Here is a 16,950-nt window from a genome sequence, read left to right as displayed (position 1 = left end):
CACCCATCAAGAGCGGAATAAATAATAGATTGTGGTATATCCACACGATGAAATAGTCTCTGGCTCTGTACGTGGGAACTCCAGCCACGCACAACCACATAGATGAATCTCAGACATAACAAGGAGTGAAAAAATGTGCATTATATGATTCGTTGATAGATATGCTGTTGAAAAACTGAATTTCTGGTGTTAGAAGTCAAGACAACAGCTCCCTTTGGCAAGGAGGGAGAGGGTAGATCTAGGAACAAGGGGGCTTATGAGGTGCTGGCAATTTTCTACTCTGTGATGTGTATGGTACTTACAGGAGTGTGTTATCGCTTTGGGATAATCGCTAGGCTTAAGGCACTTCTGATTTGTGGACTCTATGTAAGTAATTTCAATTAAACTTCAATTTTTTAAGTTTAAAATATGCATATAAAATTATAAAAGCAATCACTGATTCAAATTATGAGTTCTCACCCCATCCCTACGGTGTCACAAAATGTACTCTAAAATCCTTGGATTGAGTTTCTTTTCGTCAACTTTCTGCCACTGTGCCTTTTTTCCCACATCAGAAAGTAGGATCAAGACCCTCACTGCATAGACATGTTAGGTAGATCAGATACACCAGGAATGCAAAGTACTCTGCAAAACGTTCAGGGCTTTACAAAGGCAAACAGCATTATTCCAAGAGGAAAAGGTTAATTCCTTGCAATACAGGTAGGTATTCATGAGACAAAACTCAAGGATTTAGACCTTATTTTTTTTCCTCTAGAAAAAACTCAAAAAATGTATTAAACATTTATTGTAGCCCTTCTGTGTACCTATGGTAATAAAGAGATGAAAGACTGTGTAGTAAGTGTTAATGATAATGGGGAGTAGAGGAAGCACAGAAGGGAGCCCTGTGGGACGATCAGCAGAGTGGGGGGGTGAGGATCAATACTGAGCAAGGTACCCCCCCCAGGCTGAGAGATCATTTGAGGAAACTGCCCATTCTAGTATTGACCATTTCCTTGACTTCTTTCAGAAGTTCAGGTTAAGATCCCAATCTCAATAATTATGCTACAAAACGCTTAAAACTTCTCCCCAAAGTTTTAACTGTTGGTGTAGTTTTATAATGAAGGCTCCCCCCTGCTTCAGGGTAGTATGAGAAAGTCCAAATAAAGGGAATGAGCTTACATTTCATTGTTGTTGTTGTTGTTGCTGTTAATTAGGAGGAAGTACTGGAAAGAACATTACACTAAAAGCCCCCCACCCTTGTAGATATCACAGCATATCGTTTTTGGGTTTGGGTTGTTTTTTGTTTTTTGTTTTTTAAGACTCACAACCATGGTGCCAGGAAGGTAAGAACAGGGCAGAGATAAAGGACAATGTGGCACTGTCTTCTCCACAGCCCACACATCACTCAGCGCTGCCTCCCATCCACTGACCCATGGTAAACGCAAAGTATTCAGTTCTCAAGAACTTTGAAAGTGGAACCCATCATCTCAATGTGGATTCTAAAGGGCCTTGCCTATATTTAGAAAATATCTGGCATACTATGAGCTCACTTGATAAATATAGAATGCATTTGAATTACTCCTGTCTTTTAAAAGAACATTTGCTCGTTTGCTTCCTTTCTCTTCACCACATCCCTGGGAAGAAGAGAAGGAAAAAGAGGGAGAGTTAACGCCATCAGATAAATGCAGTCCCCCTCCCCTGGATGGAGACAGGACAGGATTTTTCCAGGGAAACGAACCACCATCCTCTCTAACATCAGGACACCATAAGATGATGAAAATAGCCATCACTAGGGAAGGGAAAAGATGGAACACACGTGGGCTCCCTAGATAGATTTGACATCCATACCCTGAGTAAAACCAGACTTCCTTCTCAAGCTCCAAGAGAGGGGACTGGGTACAGTGTCTCCCTCGGAAGTGCTTCCTCCTTACACCGTACAGATAACAGCTTCCATTTGGCAAAGTAGTGGTCATTTGTACCAACCCTCTCTAATGACCAAAAGACATCAGCAGCTAAAGAATGGTCCTCATGACCCCCCCTTGTGGTTCCATGGTCAGTGCCTATAACATCCATCATGATTAACATGGATAAAGACAGACATTTTGGGGGCGCCTGGGTGGCTCAGTCGTTAAGCGTCTGCCTTCGGCTCAGGTCATGATCCCAGGGTCCTGGGATCGAGCCCCGCATCGGGCTCCCTGCTCGGCGGGAAGCCTGCTTCTCCCTCTCCCACTCCCCCTGCTTGTGTTCCCTCTCTTGCTGTGTCTCTGTCAAATAAATAAATAAAACCTTAAAAAAAAAAAAAAAAGACATTTTACCCAAGTCCAAACAGTCTCAGTGAGCAATGCTGGGGACTAACGATAAACTTTCATGGGGCACTTCAATATATATGTGAATAATTACACTGACAGGTGACGAAAAAGTTCTGGAAAGCTGAACAGTTTTGAATTTTGCTCCTTTGTGGAATCTCCCAGCCATAACTTAGAAGCATTAACACCTTTTTACACAGAGGATGAAAGAAAGATGCTGGAGATGCACCTGTGACCTAACAGTGGCAATTCGTCAACAAATACGTTGACAGCTCCATACAGAGAACATCTACAGGATACAATCTGAGAGTAACCTGAAGTGTTAATATGGAATTTTCTAAGGACTTCCGTATTATAAAGTCAAGAAGAAGTTCAAAGAATCAGAAGTGGCTGCCAAAATTTGCATACAGGATGAGGAGGCAACATTTGGTCTTTTTTTAGCTCACGGAGTAGCTGTGATGTGGGCCAGCCAAAATTGGGAAAAGGAACACCATAATAATGAACAACTTCCATGAAAAGCATGAATGAAACTACCATCTACAGCAGTGACTACCACCAGGATGCCCTGGCCAGGGTCTTTCCAAACCAGTACCTGACCAAGTGTCTAGACATGAACCACTGATACCCACTTGCTTTTAGTGCCTGACAGGGAACAGAGAATGATCCTGGCTATTCATCCATAAAGCTCTGTCAGAGACCATCCATTCACCAAGTATCAACCACTTCAAAGACCTTGGAGATCCATGATATTACCAAAGAAACTTTCAAAAACAGCAGGATGAGAAGACCTCCACATCCCCCCTTCCTCCCGCAGTCCCAAGCTTGGATCATACCTGATGCTCTTTACCTTTGCCTCCCATATTTCATGACATGCCAAGGTTTTTTCATTTATAGGCACTCCTGAGTTCATGTCCTTCCTCTACACCTGTCACAGAACCAGCCTCCAGTGACCTCTCAGGCTAATCCACTGCAGATACTACAGCCAGATTAATTTTCCAAGGCAGAAAAAAAAAAAAATCACAGCCTTCCTCCCACTTGAAATTTCCTTTTGATTTGTTCTATTGCTGTTGTTACTCTTCATTACAGAAAACATAAAAAATAGAGTTCTGTGAGAAACCTCACAGACCCATCACCCAGGTTCAGTAATTATCTCTTCATGGCCAATCGTGTTACCTCTACACCTCAACCCACTGAATAATTTCAATCAAAGCTCAGACAGTGTATGACTTCATCTGCAAATACTTTAATATCATTCTCCTTACACAACTATAACGTCTTCATCACAGACTCTCAAATCAAGAATCATTCTTTTCTATCCTTAAATTTCCGATCAATGTCAGCATTTTCATGATTCACCTATACATCATCATCTTTTTCTTTTATTTACAATTTTTTTTTGAATCAGGATGGACATAGTCCAAACATTGTGATTAGTTAGCATGTTTCTTAAGCCTCTTTTAAACTATAGTTTCCTTCTGTACTCCTTTCTTCTTTTCTATTTTGCTTTGTTGTATCTTTTTGGAATTGTTTTGTTAAAATTTTAAGGGTTAAACTTGTTTTTTAAACCAATCCTTAAAACCTTTTATTACCACTAGTCTGCATCTATATCAAGTTCCAATCAAATCATATCCTAAATGTGGTTTTTTAAATATGTCCAAAAATTCTTTGATATTTGTCCCTTCAAGCAGAGCAGCTTAATTTCACTCCTTTGGGGATGCACTCGACTTAGGGACCCACTTCTAATGAGAATGTGGTGGAAGTGAAGGTGTATATTTTCAAGACTGAAGACCACAAAGGCTCTGTGGCTTTCTCCTTGCTCTCTCCAGTGGGGGGATCACTGGCCTTGGAGGAAGCCAGTGGCCATGCTGTGAGGACTCTCAGGCAGTTCTGCAGAGAGCTCCACGTTGAGAGGAAGTGAAGCCTCCTGCTAACTAACAGCCATGGGAGTGAGTGAACGCCAGCCCTGGTCGAGCCGCCCCTGCACACTGCAACCTCATGACAGACACTGAGCCACAACCCCCAGCTAAGCACCTCCTGGGTTCCTTGCCTACAGAGACTGTCAGACAATAAATGTTTATTGTTTGAGGCTGCAGAGTTCTGGGGTGATCTGTTACACAGCAGTGGGTAACTAATACACCATGATTTCTGACATCACATCGTTGCCATTCCTGGAAATGCCCTTCTTATCCAGTTCTTTGTGTCCAAATCTCACCATTTTTTCAACTCACCTTCTCTAGAGCCATCCCTGGACCCCCACTTTCCCAACACTCCAAAATCTGGAAACAATTGCTCCTTCCTTTGATTTCCTAAAGAACTCGGTATCTGGTCCTAAATCAAGCTGTCTAAAACCAATCTGGCCAAAAGTAAAACCAATTCATCTATGGCTCACCTACGTAAAACGTGTAGTTTTAACATTACAGTTTTACTAAAATCACTGTTCCTGCAAACATGCCATGCACACACCTGTCTTCAGGGTTCATGCTCTCACTTCCTTCAGGCCTTTGCTTAAATGTCACCTTCTCAGTTGGGTCTTCCCTGACAGCCTGATTAAGACCACCAGAGCCCTCAAGCCTTCCAACCCTGCACCCACACAGCACTCCCGGCCCCTCACTACAATTTTCACCACAGCACTTATCATAATGTTTTAATTATGCCACTTTCAATTGTCTCCCACTTTGCAGACCATAAGCTCCGGGAAGGCAGACATTTTGTGTATTCATTCATTCTGTACCCTGCACCCCTATAATGGTGCATGCATGGGACACAGAATGTGTTCAATAACAGCTTGGGTAATAAATGATCAAGACTGAAGGGCTTCGTATGCCACATGATGAGTATAACACTAAATACACATTTTGATATTTTAGCTATCTTTATGTCTACAAGCACCTTAAGGGGGCTTCATCAATCTCCTCCTTCAGTAGATAAAACAAAACCTTGAAACCCCCTAAAGGAGGCAACTTTAAAAAAAAAAAAAGGTAACTTAAGAATTGTTAAATATCCCAAAAGTAGCCAAAAATGGTCCTATCATCTGTGTTCTTTGGTGGTTTGATTAAATAGGATTTCAGGTGATTAGGTCATTACCTAAAATCATCTGTGGGCCAACTGCACCCTGCCTTTGCATCTCTTGCAAGTTACAGCTCATAGATCATTTCAAAACCTCCTTAAGAGCAGAAATGGATCTTGTACATCTTAGTATGATGTATTAACATATAAAAGTTTATTAAGAAATTGTCAGAACTGGGGCGCCTGGGTGCTTCAGATGGTTAAGCATCTGCCTTCGGCTCAGGTCATGATCCCAAGGTCCTGGGATCGAGCCCCACGTCGGGCTCCCCACTCAAAAGGGAGTCTGCTTCTCCCTCTCCCCCTGTTCTCTCTCTCTCCCCCAAATAAATATTAAAAAAAAAAGGAAAGAAATTGTCAGAATTGTTAGTGCCTCAGGCTATCTCATCTCCTTACCCAAAACCACACGGGAGGCACACCCACATACACAGGCCCTGTAACAATGGCATGGTTAAAAGGGTCTTCATTCAGCAGATGAAGCCTTTGAAGCAAATGTATCTACTGACTTATTTTTCCAAAGCCATGTTAGAGCTGAAACCTTAGCCACCTCTTTGACTCACAACATTCTTGTCTAAATTATACTGCTGCTACCAAAAAAAGAAAGAAAAAGTTGCTCCTTTATCTGACTTCTGACATATGGTTCTTACTAACAATCTATATATACACATCACAGAGGGTCAAATTGTAACAGTAGATGGTGATATTCAAGATGAACGAGATCGCTTGTAAATTACTTCACAGTTTATGTAAGTAGTAATGCAAGAAAAAAATAATCGCAATGCACGGTAACCTGACTCTCGATTGCCAAGGCACGGTTCAGCACGGAATTGTTCTTTGTTTTTCAGATCCAGAACAATGCTGGAAGAGAGATGTCTAGCTAGGATATCGCCAAAGCTTTGTATCATTTCAAGGACACACAGTTACATTCACGTTCTGGCCCAAAAAACACCACTATCTTTTAGAGAAAGGGTCAGCAAATCATAAGAATTCTTATATTCTTACATTTTTTTAATGGTTGGGGGGAACAAAAGAAGAATATTGGGTGACACATGAAATTTATACGAAATTCAAATTTCAGTGTCCGTCAAAGTTTTATTGGATCAGTCACACATGTCCGTTTATGCATCATCTATGGCTGCCTTTGTGTTAAACGGCAGAGTTGAGAAGCTACAACAGAAACCATATGTCCCACAAAGCTGAAAATATTTATGACCTGGCCCTTTACAGAAAAAGTTGCCATCCTCTACTTCAGGGCACGGATGCTGAATCTTACCTGCCTCTACTTAAAGCCTAACGTGTTAATATTATTCACTTATTAAGTGTATGACCTTGACCAATTACATAACCACTCTGTACCCTCAGTTTCCCTACCTGTGAAAGGGGGTTAATCATTGTACCCACCTTCTGGGGTCACTGTGAGTTGTAAATTAGGAATACACACAAAGCACTTGAAAAGAGTCCCTGATAGGCAGTAAGCCATGACCACGGATTCGCTGGAACCACCAATCCTTCTTGTTGCAGGCTGCAGGATGTGTTCTCCAAGGGAAATGCCAGCAAAGTGGTTAGATTTCAAACTAGCCCCCCGAATCTGTTTACCGTGGTAGAACTGAAGGATAAGAAGAAATGAGAGAAAAAAATGAAAGAAAAACAGAATGAAGAGCAGTGAGGAGGGAATAAGAAGAGAGAAGAAAAAGTATGAGGACCCCACTCAGCAGGGACAGTAGGTGGCCTGCTCAAAGGGGAAGTATAAATTAGGGTAATTTCATCTATACTAGCAGATTAAATAACTTCTGTGGGCTGCCTAGGTACTAATCACCATGTGGAAGCTGTCTCTAGCGGGGGAAAGTATTCCAAACTCCCAGCAAGGGACTTACAAATGAACCGCTGGGTCAAGCCCATTTTCAACTGGAGAACTTCCTGCATTTTACATTCCTAGACAAATGACAAGTGAGAAATGCAGTACCTTCTGCATCTTGTTATACATGTCGAGTAGCTAATTAAAAGGAAGCATTGTGCGTAAGGACGCTGGGCGGCAAGGAGGTGCTCCTCAGGCCACTCAGAGGAGGGCAGGGATAAGCAGTCTTATCCAGGAGTCCTCATTGTGTTCAGAATGGCACTTACTTCCAAATGCTAAGAAAAAACCACGTTGCCATAAATAGAACACAGGCTCATTCACCAAAAATGGACCTGGGTGGCAACTGGGAGGAAAACACGGTGTTAATAGAAGAGACACTTAACCTGCTACCGAGGTTGAGAAATGCTCTTTCCCAGGGCTCCCGCTCACTTGAATATCTTCTCTGTACAGAGCAGAGTTCCTGCCATTTCCATGTATCTTCGCAAATTTCCCTCACTGTTTCCCTTCAATTATTTCAAAAACTCTAGACACTTCCCCCCACCCCCAAAAAAGAATTTTTTAACTCACGACTGCACCACAAATATCTTTCTTGTCCCCGTCCCACCTTGACTCCCCTAGTCCTCTCTAATGCTTCGGTTTATATTTATGGTCAGTCTTCCCCGCAGAGGCTAAACACACATACCAAATACGTTTAAGAGACTTGATGTGTAAGCATAACATGTAAAACTTTAAGGAAAGAAAAGACATCATTATCCAAGTGATTTTAGCAAATTGTGCAGGAAAAGCAGTGATTGAAAGCAGGGCATCCAGGACAATAATTAAGGTGCTCCTGAGTGGAAGCAAATTGAAAACACTCACTGAGAATGAATCTGCTGGGAGAGTCCTACTGAAGGCTTCGGCTTGAGGGTCAAGGTCATCTGGGCCATGGGACTGACTCGTGGTAGACTGTCTGCCTTCTTCAATGAAGTGTGCTTTGCTGCTTGCTCAGGAGGGACCCAGGAGGAAGCAGCCCCAGAACTCTGCCCTCCAAAGCCTGGTGACGAGGTGTCCTGGGCAGCTGTGGTCTCACAGGCCTTGCCCTTGGTCCCCGGTTTACACACACACAGTTGAGGCCGGAGACACATCCCTCCATTCTGGCACGGTGGAACGCAGCTTGCTGCAGAAAGATGACAGAAGACATGAGTTTGAAGAAAAGCATTGTAGACATCACAAATTCTTCCAAAGCCTTCACATTAGCCCCAGGATTCTCCCCTCCAAAAATAAAACTGTATTTAAAAACACGACGGAGGGGCACCTGGGTGGCTCGGTCAATTAAGCATCCAACTCTTGGTTCTGGCTCAGGTCATGATCTCAGGGCCAGGAGCCCAAGCCCCATGTGGAGCCTGCTTAAGGTTCTCTCTCTCTCTCTCTGTCTCCCTCTGCCCCTCCCCCACCACCACTCACTGTCTCTAAAAAATAATTTAAAAAAAACATGATGGAAAAGACGATGATGATAGCTAATATTTATTAATGGCTTCTTATGTGCCAGGCACTGCTCTAATGAGGTATCAACAATTTAATCCCCCAGCAACCGCTGTGAGTCGATGTTTTATTTTGCCTATTTTACTGATGAAGAAACAGACACAGGGGTTATGTAACTTGCCAAAGGTCACACGATTATGAGTAAATAGAAGAGCTGGGAACTGAATCCAAGTGAACTGGCTGCAACATCATCATTCTTAACCACTTTATTAGAGTGCCTCTCAGAAATGCATCAGAAACGAAGGAAAAGCTTAAGAAAATGCTTTGCCCTTCTTTTTTTAAACTGTGCCCTGTAGCTCAAGTTTAAATTTTAGGTATCCAAATAAGACTCGGCAAAAAAAGCCCAAGTCCCATCTCAAACTCCAAAAAGTGCAACAGACTTCATCTGGCATAAGCTTTTTGACCTCGGAGTGACTGTTTGAGAAATGGAGTCCAACCCACTTTTTTGTTTTTAAGGACAGAAGGATGCCCGGATTGAGAAGGATCCAACATATACTTTTATACTTTTGTTTTTAAAAGCCAGTGCCCTGTATACCATTCCTCATGTTACAATGAAAGGCAACGAAAAAGAAATGAGCTCTTTATCTCCTTTTTGATAGGATGCATATACTCTGAATCACCACACCTGCAGTCAAGAGTTTTCAAGTTGGCAGGACTATGGGCCATGGGTAAGGTAAGTGGATTTCATCATAGGCAAGGCACTAGAGGAGTTTAGAAGTTACTGACTTAAATTTAGTTAGGTTGATGTTAAAGTCCAACGGACAGGATTCCTTCAGTTTCTTCTTTGTCCAAATGCATAGATTTACGCCAAATGATTTTATCGGTCCACTTTTGACTTCAACTCTTGGTCCTCGGGCAGATCACACTACTACATCTCCCATTAAATTCAATGTCAGATTCAGTCCACAAACATTTACAAAATAGATGAGGGATATGAACCAGAGCAGGCTCAGTTATGGACGAGACAAATGACCAAGACCTAAAAGCTCTTCGACCTCCTGTTCTTCTATAAAAGAGAAAAGATACTTTTCCCATCTTCCTACAATATGATTCCTATTAGTTATAGCAAATAATGATAAGAAATGACCATCAAGTGTCAGAATACTAGGCTGACAACTTTTCCAAAAGTGGGAAAGAATTCTTAAAAAGCAAAGAGAAATGCAGCCAACTCCTTTGGTGACCTTGGGGTAAGTTATTTAACCTTGGCCTCTGCACCTGTACATGTTCGGGGGCAGGAGGAGGGCAGTAACTGCTTTTTCTAAAATGGTCTCCAAGAGCTCTTACCAAATTAGGCTTCTAGAATTCAAAGCCCAAAACTATGCACTTCCAGGGTTCGGGATTCTAATTTATCAGCATTTTCTTGGCCAACTGATGATCACTGGGTCCCTACCAGGCCATGGTTATTTATGGAATGTCACAGGAATGGAAATGGGCTCCACCCAGCGAGAACAGAAGTGGCCACAAGGGAGAGCAGGACTGGGCTTTCAAAGCTGAGCCTGTGCCAGAGATCACCCCCCAGGCACTTTCATGTATACATTCTCTTCATGCTTTCAATTAGAAACATGTCTCATTTTAACATCTGAGAATGATTTCCGCTTCTCCTCCCTCCCAAGGTGTACTGCAAACGTCCCCTAATATACCAGGAAGGCTGCACAGAGTAGCTTATTACCTAGATAGGGGCCAGTCATGAAACCTTCCCAAAACACCACTGAGAACACACAAGAAACTACCTTTAGGAGAACATGGACGGACTGGAAGTGTAAAAGGGTAGAGATTTTTTTAACTCTTCATATTTGGTAGAGTGTGAGAGGCAGGGAAAGAATTTTAAACAAACTTACAAAAAATTTTTACTGTAAGAGAAAGAATATGTTATATAGTAGTATGACTGGATACACTATGACCCTTTTGCAGTAAATGTTGAAAGAGTAAGGAGAATGACTAGACAATGGTCTCGTCCACCTACCCCAGGAAGGCTCTGGCAGCAGCTCCCTGGAACACGCAGATGGGGGTAGGGGGGCTGGCTTGACCTGGCGCAGGGGGTGAGGGGAGGAGGTGAGTGGGTTACAGTCCCTAATTGCCAAGATAAGCCCCTCACCCTGCATGAAAAGAAAAGCAAAACTCATGTCCTGCAACCACATTTTGTCAGGCCATTTTTCCTTGGAAACTGGGACCTCACGCAGTCGTGGTTCTTCCCAAAGCGTGGTGCCTGGACCAGCGGCAGCAGCACGTGGAAGCACTTTAGAAATGCACGTTCTCGGGCCGTCCGAGGCCTGCTAAATCTGGAACTGCAGTCCAGCAGTTTGACCTCCCTCTAGATGAGTCAGATGCATCCTCAAGTTTGAAAACCACAGACATACAATGTTTGGAAACTGGCACTCTTCCAGCAGCACATTTTTGAGGATTTTTTTTTCCTAATTCCACTGTCATTAACATACAGTGTTATATTAGCTTCAGGTGTACAATACAGCGATTCAACAATTCCATACATTAGGATTTGTATTTTTATAATGGCAAATTTGGTGTTTTCACACTACAGTTGCATTTATTTTTTTTAATTCTTGCTGTGATAAATGTGTTTGTTTTATGTTGTTGCCCTTTTATTTTTAATGCAAAAAAAATTTAAAAACTTTCCATGTGACCAAATTCCCAGGATGATTATGGGTCCCTTCCAAAAGTCTATTTGTCACCATCTACTTCCAATGCAAAAATTTGTAGGCACTTATGAGAAAACAGTTATTCTAACCGAGGCATTGAAGTATGTGGAATATTATAAATAAATGTTACAGAAGCACTTTAAAAATACTTTTCCACCAGTTGATTCTGCATTTGCCCAGCCAGAAGTGGCTCAACACAATGCGTAAACACTACATCAAGATCTTATCAGGGGGCTGGGCCTCCGTTCTCAGGCTTTGCAGCACATTAGAATCACCTGGGGAGCTTTTAAAAACTCTCAAAACCCAAGGCTAACAGCGGGCTCTGAATCAGAATCTTGGGGGCGGGAGGTGCTCAGACATCAGTTCTGGTTTTTGCTTTTTGTTTTTTTAAAGTCTCCAGGTGATTGCAATGTGCAGCCAAACTCGAACCAAATCCTAATCCAGACTTGCTGACAGACTGGGTTTCGTAAAATGCAGCTCTTTGATTTTTTCTCCTTCACTCAAAAGCTTTCAGCACATGTTAGCTGCCCATGAGATATATTTAAGACCCTCTACACCTGCCCCAACCCCCTTTCCACCCTCACTGCCCCTGGCCCATCTCTGCAGAAGCCCTCCACTCCTTGTCTCTGCACACGGTGCCCTGTCCTGAAACACAGGCCCATCGGGCTCTTGCTCGTGTGAAACCTCCTCCTGCTCTATGAAGTCCTTCCCAAATGCCCGCCCGCCCCTACCACGATCTGCTCATCACCCAAACTCCCAACTCCTCTCACCATTCCTATCACAGTCCCCATGTCCTGCCACACATTGTTCATTAGCTCTCAAGTTCTCTCAATTCCCAAACTACATTATCAACTGTGAGGTCAGTTAATTGGCTCATGCAGAACTTTCTTTAGCCTAGGACGGCAGCTTTAACTTTATCCTGGTCAACTAGCTGGTGTGAAAGCAGAGCCACTCCTTTCCCAAGGATGCTGGGATTTGAGAACATCTGTAAAGGGAATATAATCAGTAGGCTCCTAATCCATTACATCATAACGTCTACACCTCCAGACTTCCATTTGCATGTTGCATCTTTGATCAAATCTCCAATCCTTCAAAGATGTTTTTAAACAAAAACTAGTATTAAAATATACTCTGCTAATGTGTAAGATCTGCAGCAGCATTTAAACAATATGCTGTTAGGGGCACCTGGGTGGCTCAGTCAAGCATCTGCCTTCAGCTCAGGTCATGATTTTCAGGGTCCTGGGATCAAGTCCCATGTTGGGCTCCGTGCTCAGCGGCGAGCCTGCTTCTCCTGCTCCCTCTCTCTCTGCCCCTTCCCCCCCACCACTTGTGTGCACAGGCTCGCACTCTCTCTCAAAACCTTAAAAATAAATAAATATAAATAAACAAACAATATGATGTTAAAGAAACCATTTCAGAAGCCCAGACCCAATGTGTTCCAGAAGAACTCTGAAGGGATATGACGCTCCGAAACAAGCTGGTTGAGGACTAACAGAAAGAACATCACAATGCACTGGTAGGAGCTGTGATAAGTTACTAAGCTTCCACTGGAAAAGCATGTTAAGGGAATTAGCCTAAGAAGTTCAGATGCAATAGATAGAAAAAGGAGCTTCTGTGAGGTACGTGTACACAGAGATAGTTTGGAGATCTACAGACTATCCCCTGAGCCTTCACCTGATCCTAAGCCACACAGCCATAGGGCAGGTCACCAGCAGGCCAGGACCTGTATGGTGCAAATTACCAGTCCTGCCCCCACCGGAGTCAGGACGTTCATCAGTCTCCAGAATTAAACTTCTTTAAAGAGGACAGCAAGGGAGATGGGTGGGGTGTGGGCTGGATGGGTGCTGGGTATTAAAGAGGACACCTGCTGTGAGGAGCATTGGGTGCTGTATTTAAGTGATGAGTCACTGAATTATACTCCAGAAACCAATACTGCACTGTAGTTTAACTAAAATTTAAATTAAAAAAAAAAAAAGAGGATAGCAAGACCTCAATGTCAAAATCAGGCAAGAACAGTACCTGAAAGAAAACTAACACACAAACCAGTTAAGAATACAGATACAAAATACCTAAATAAAATATCAGTATTTCAAAAACAGAAAAGCGGGCAGAATTCCGGAAATACAGGATGGCTTTAATGTCAGCAAATCCGTATATGGAATTCCCCATGTTAAAAAATTAAATGAGAACTTATCTCAATGAATGCAGAAAATCTTCCAATGAAATTCATCACTACTCATAATAACAAAAGAAACTGCTAGCCAACTAGGAATACAAGAGGATTTCCTTGTTCTGGTAAACAGTACCTACACCAAATCCCACAACAAACAGCATACCAAAACCTACAGCAAATACTATGATGGAACTATAGAAGCATTCCTATCAAAGCTGGAAACATAGATTCTAAATGCCTACAATAACCTCTACTAGTTGATGTTGTATTGCAGGTTCCAGCCAACAGGACAAAAGAAAAAGAAATAAAAGGTCTAAGAACGGGAAGGAAGAAACAAGTTTATCATTATTTTCAATTTAAGTAAATGTCTATGTAAACAAAAAGATTCTACAAGCTATTGTAAGTGATAATGCGGAACTGGTTCAGATAGAGAAACAGATCAATACAATGTAATATAAAGCGTAGAAACAGACTAAACCATGGAGTCTTGCAATGTAATAGAGATACAACAAATCTGTAGAGAAACAATGGACTACTTAATGGTGTTGGAAAACAGACATTCATCTAAAAGAATTAAAATCTGAGCCCTACCCACATAAGAATATACATTCTAGATCTTTAAAAACTTTAAAAGAGGGCGCTGGGTGGCTCAGTCGGTTGAGTGACTGCCTTCAGCTCAGGTCATGATCCTGGAGTCCCAGAATCGAGTCCCGCATCGGGCTCCCTGCTCAGTGGGGAGTCTGTTTCTCCCTCTGATCCTGCCCCCCTCTCAGGCCCTCTCCCCCTCACTGTCTCTCTCAAATAAATAAAATCTTAAACACACACACACACACACACACACCTTTAAAAGAAAATGTGAGAGAATCTCTTCATGATTCAGGGTAAGGAAGAATTTCTCAAATCTGAAACAGTAAGTAAAAGTCAAAAAAGGATTGATGAACTTGACAACATCCAGAGAGAGAGAGAATCTTAAGCAGACTCCATGCCCAGTCCAGAGCCCGATGTGGGGCTCAATCTCACAACCCTGAGATCATGACCTGAGTGAAATTCAAGAGTCAGATGCTTAACGGACTGAGCCACCCAGGTCCCCAAACTTGACTAGATCATAATTTAAAAGACACTATGTACAAAACTGAAAGACAAATGACAAAGAAAAGACACTTGCAATAGATTTAACAAAGGATTATAACCAGATATATCAAGAATTCCTAAAAATCAAAAGAAATACAAAAAACGGACAAAAGATATGAATCGGTTATTCATGGATGATGAAATGGGAGTGGCAAATAAATGTGAAAAGATATTCAACCTCTCCAATTATCTGAGAACTGCAAATCAAAACAACAGTGAAATGCAATTCTACAGTCAAGAGACAGGCAATAAGTCCGTCACCACCCAGCGTTAGCAAAGATAGAGGGAGATGGGAACTCTTACATACTGCTCGCAGGTTATTTTTTATTCACCTCTGTGAAAAGCAATTTGGCAGTATTTAGTAAGGTTCTAATGTGAAAACCCTAAGAGCCAGCAATTTCCCTTCTGGGCTGTCATGTACTCAAGGAATGTGCACTGCACACCAGTAACAGTAGAAAAATATTGGCATTGATAAACTGTGGTATATTCATACACTATACAGCAGTTAAAATCATGATCCAGATCTATACAGCCACATGGAGGGATCTTGAAAATAACATTCACTGAGAAATTACATGATGCTACTTTATGATACTGTTCTTTATATAATAACTGTCCATGCGATTTTTAAAATAAATAAAACACTAGTCATTTTTATAGACATATGAAATCAACAAAAGCATAAAAATGTACTGGATTCACACTAAATTCATGACAGTGACAACCTCTTAGAAAGAAGCAGAACAATACTAGCGAAGAAAATAAGTCACTTTACTGGAATTTTTTTCTTAAAGGAAAGATGAGTAGCAAATATGACAACGAGCCTACCTGTATTAGCTGTGCATAGTATATAAACAGGGATTTACTACTGTACCCTTTGTACTTTTCTGTATATTTTTCAAAATCAAAGTAAGTTTTAAGAAAACAATGCCACAGAAGGCAATTAAGACCTGAAGGCAGTGAGTCTGCGGCCATCCCACCCTGAACGCGCCCGATCTCCTCTGATCTCAGAAGAATTGAAGGCAGTGAAAACCTGTTCCTTAAGCAGAGAGTGAAGAGGTGCTGAGGAGGATGAAGCAGGTCAGTGTCAGAAACTACCCCCATGACAACGATGAACTCAGTCTGCAAATCCTGGGCTTGCGGAAAGCTGACACTAAGACACGGGTGAAGAGGATAATGCAACAAAATCTTACTCTATCCTGGAGGCCAGACCAGTCTTCTGAAAACACCTTTTGGTCATTTGAAATAAATTCTCAAATTTTACCCTAAACAGATACTCTCCCATTTCTTCCATAATTGATTCCTACTCCAGTTGACAAGCTGATCCTAATGTTCTTTAAAAGTTCGATGATTATATTTTTAGGAAACAACCCATGCCCTGAAGCTCAGCCTCTACTGCTTTTAATTCTAATAAAGTAACTCTTAGTTATATTTAAAACTCGTCCCAGCCCACACAGAGCCAACAGGGTGACTCTCTGCCCCTTGCTTTTCTCTCCAAACAAGTTGTAGCTGGTCTACTGCATGTGTCCCGCAGAGAAATGTGAGTCTAACTGTGTCTTCTGTGATCAGAGACAGCAGGTGAGAAATGGCTTTGCTGTGTGTGTCTTCACAGTAATTCCCAGCTGCCCTTTGAAGTTATTCAATAACACTAAGTGATATCAGATCACAAGAAACATAGCATGAGGTCACACATTTTAGTCTAACTCTGTCTGCTCCTTGTACCAAACCCAAATAAATGCTGTGCTTGCCTTGCAAATGTCTCCGGGTCAGCTTCCTCCAAATCCCTCAAGAGCGAAAAATATTGGCATAACAAGAGCCCAGAAATGGACCCTCAACTCTATGGTCAACGAATCTTTGACAAAGCAGGAAAGAATGTCCAAAGGAAAAAAGACAGTCTCTTCAACAAATGGTGTTGGGAAAATTGGACAGCCACATGCAGAAGAATGAAACTGGACCATTTCCTTACACCACACACAAAAATAGACTCCAAATGGTTGAAAGACCTAAACGTGAGACAGGAGTCCATCCAAATCCTAAAGGAGAACACAGGCAGCAACCTCTTCCACCTCAGCCGCAGCAACTTCTTCCTAGAAACATCGCCAAAGGCAAGGGAAGCAAGGGCAAAAATGAACTATTGGGATTTCATCAAGATAAAAAGCTTTTGCACAGCAAAAGAGTCCACAAAACCAAAAGACAACCGACAGAATGGGAGAAGATATTTGCAAATGACATATCAGATAAAGGGCTCGTATCCAAAATCTATAAAGA

At 42.0% G+C, this 16,950-nt stretch overlaps 1 protein-coding gene across 2 annotated transcripts in view; it reads right to left on the bottom strand.

Moving 5' to 3' along the window:
- Positions 1–16,950, bottom strand: part of LTBP1 (latent transforming growth factor beta binding protein 1) — a 387,949-nt gene that overhangs the window by 335,161 nt on the left and 35,838 nt on the right. For both annotated transcript variants that reach the window (XM_028117233.2, XM_028117231.2), the window contains exon 3: positions 8,062–8,359. In XM_028117233.2, coding sequence (XP_027973034.2) covers positions 8,062–8,359 — 298 coding nt within the window. The remainder of the gene's footprint in view (positions 1–8,061; positions 8,360–16,950) is intronic.

Source organism: Eumetopias jubatus, unplaced genomic scaffold (assembly GCF_037043125.1).
Source record: "Eumetopias jubatus isolate StellerSeaLion01/CBP00866 unplaced genomic scaffold, mEumJub1_p1.0 scaffold_9, whole genome shotgun sequence".
NCBI classification, from domain to species: Eukaryota; Metazoa; Chordata; class Mammalia; order Carnivora; family Otariidae; genus Eumetopias; species Eumetopias jubatus.
The sequence above is the reverse complement of the archived record's forward strand: the minus strand, read 5'-3'. Positions and strand labels throughout refer to the sequence as shown.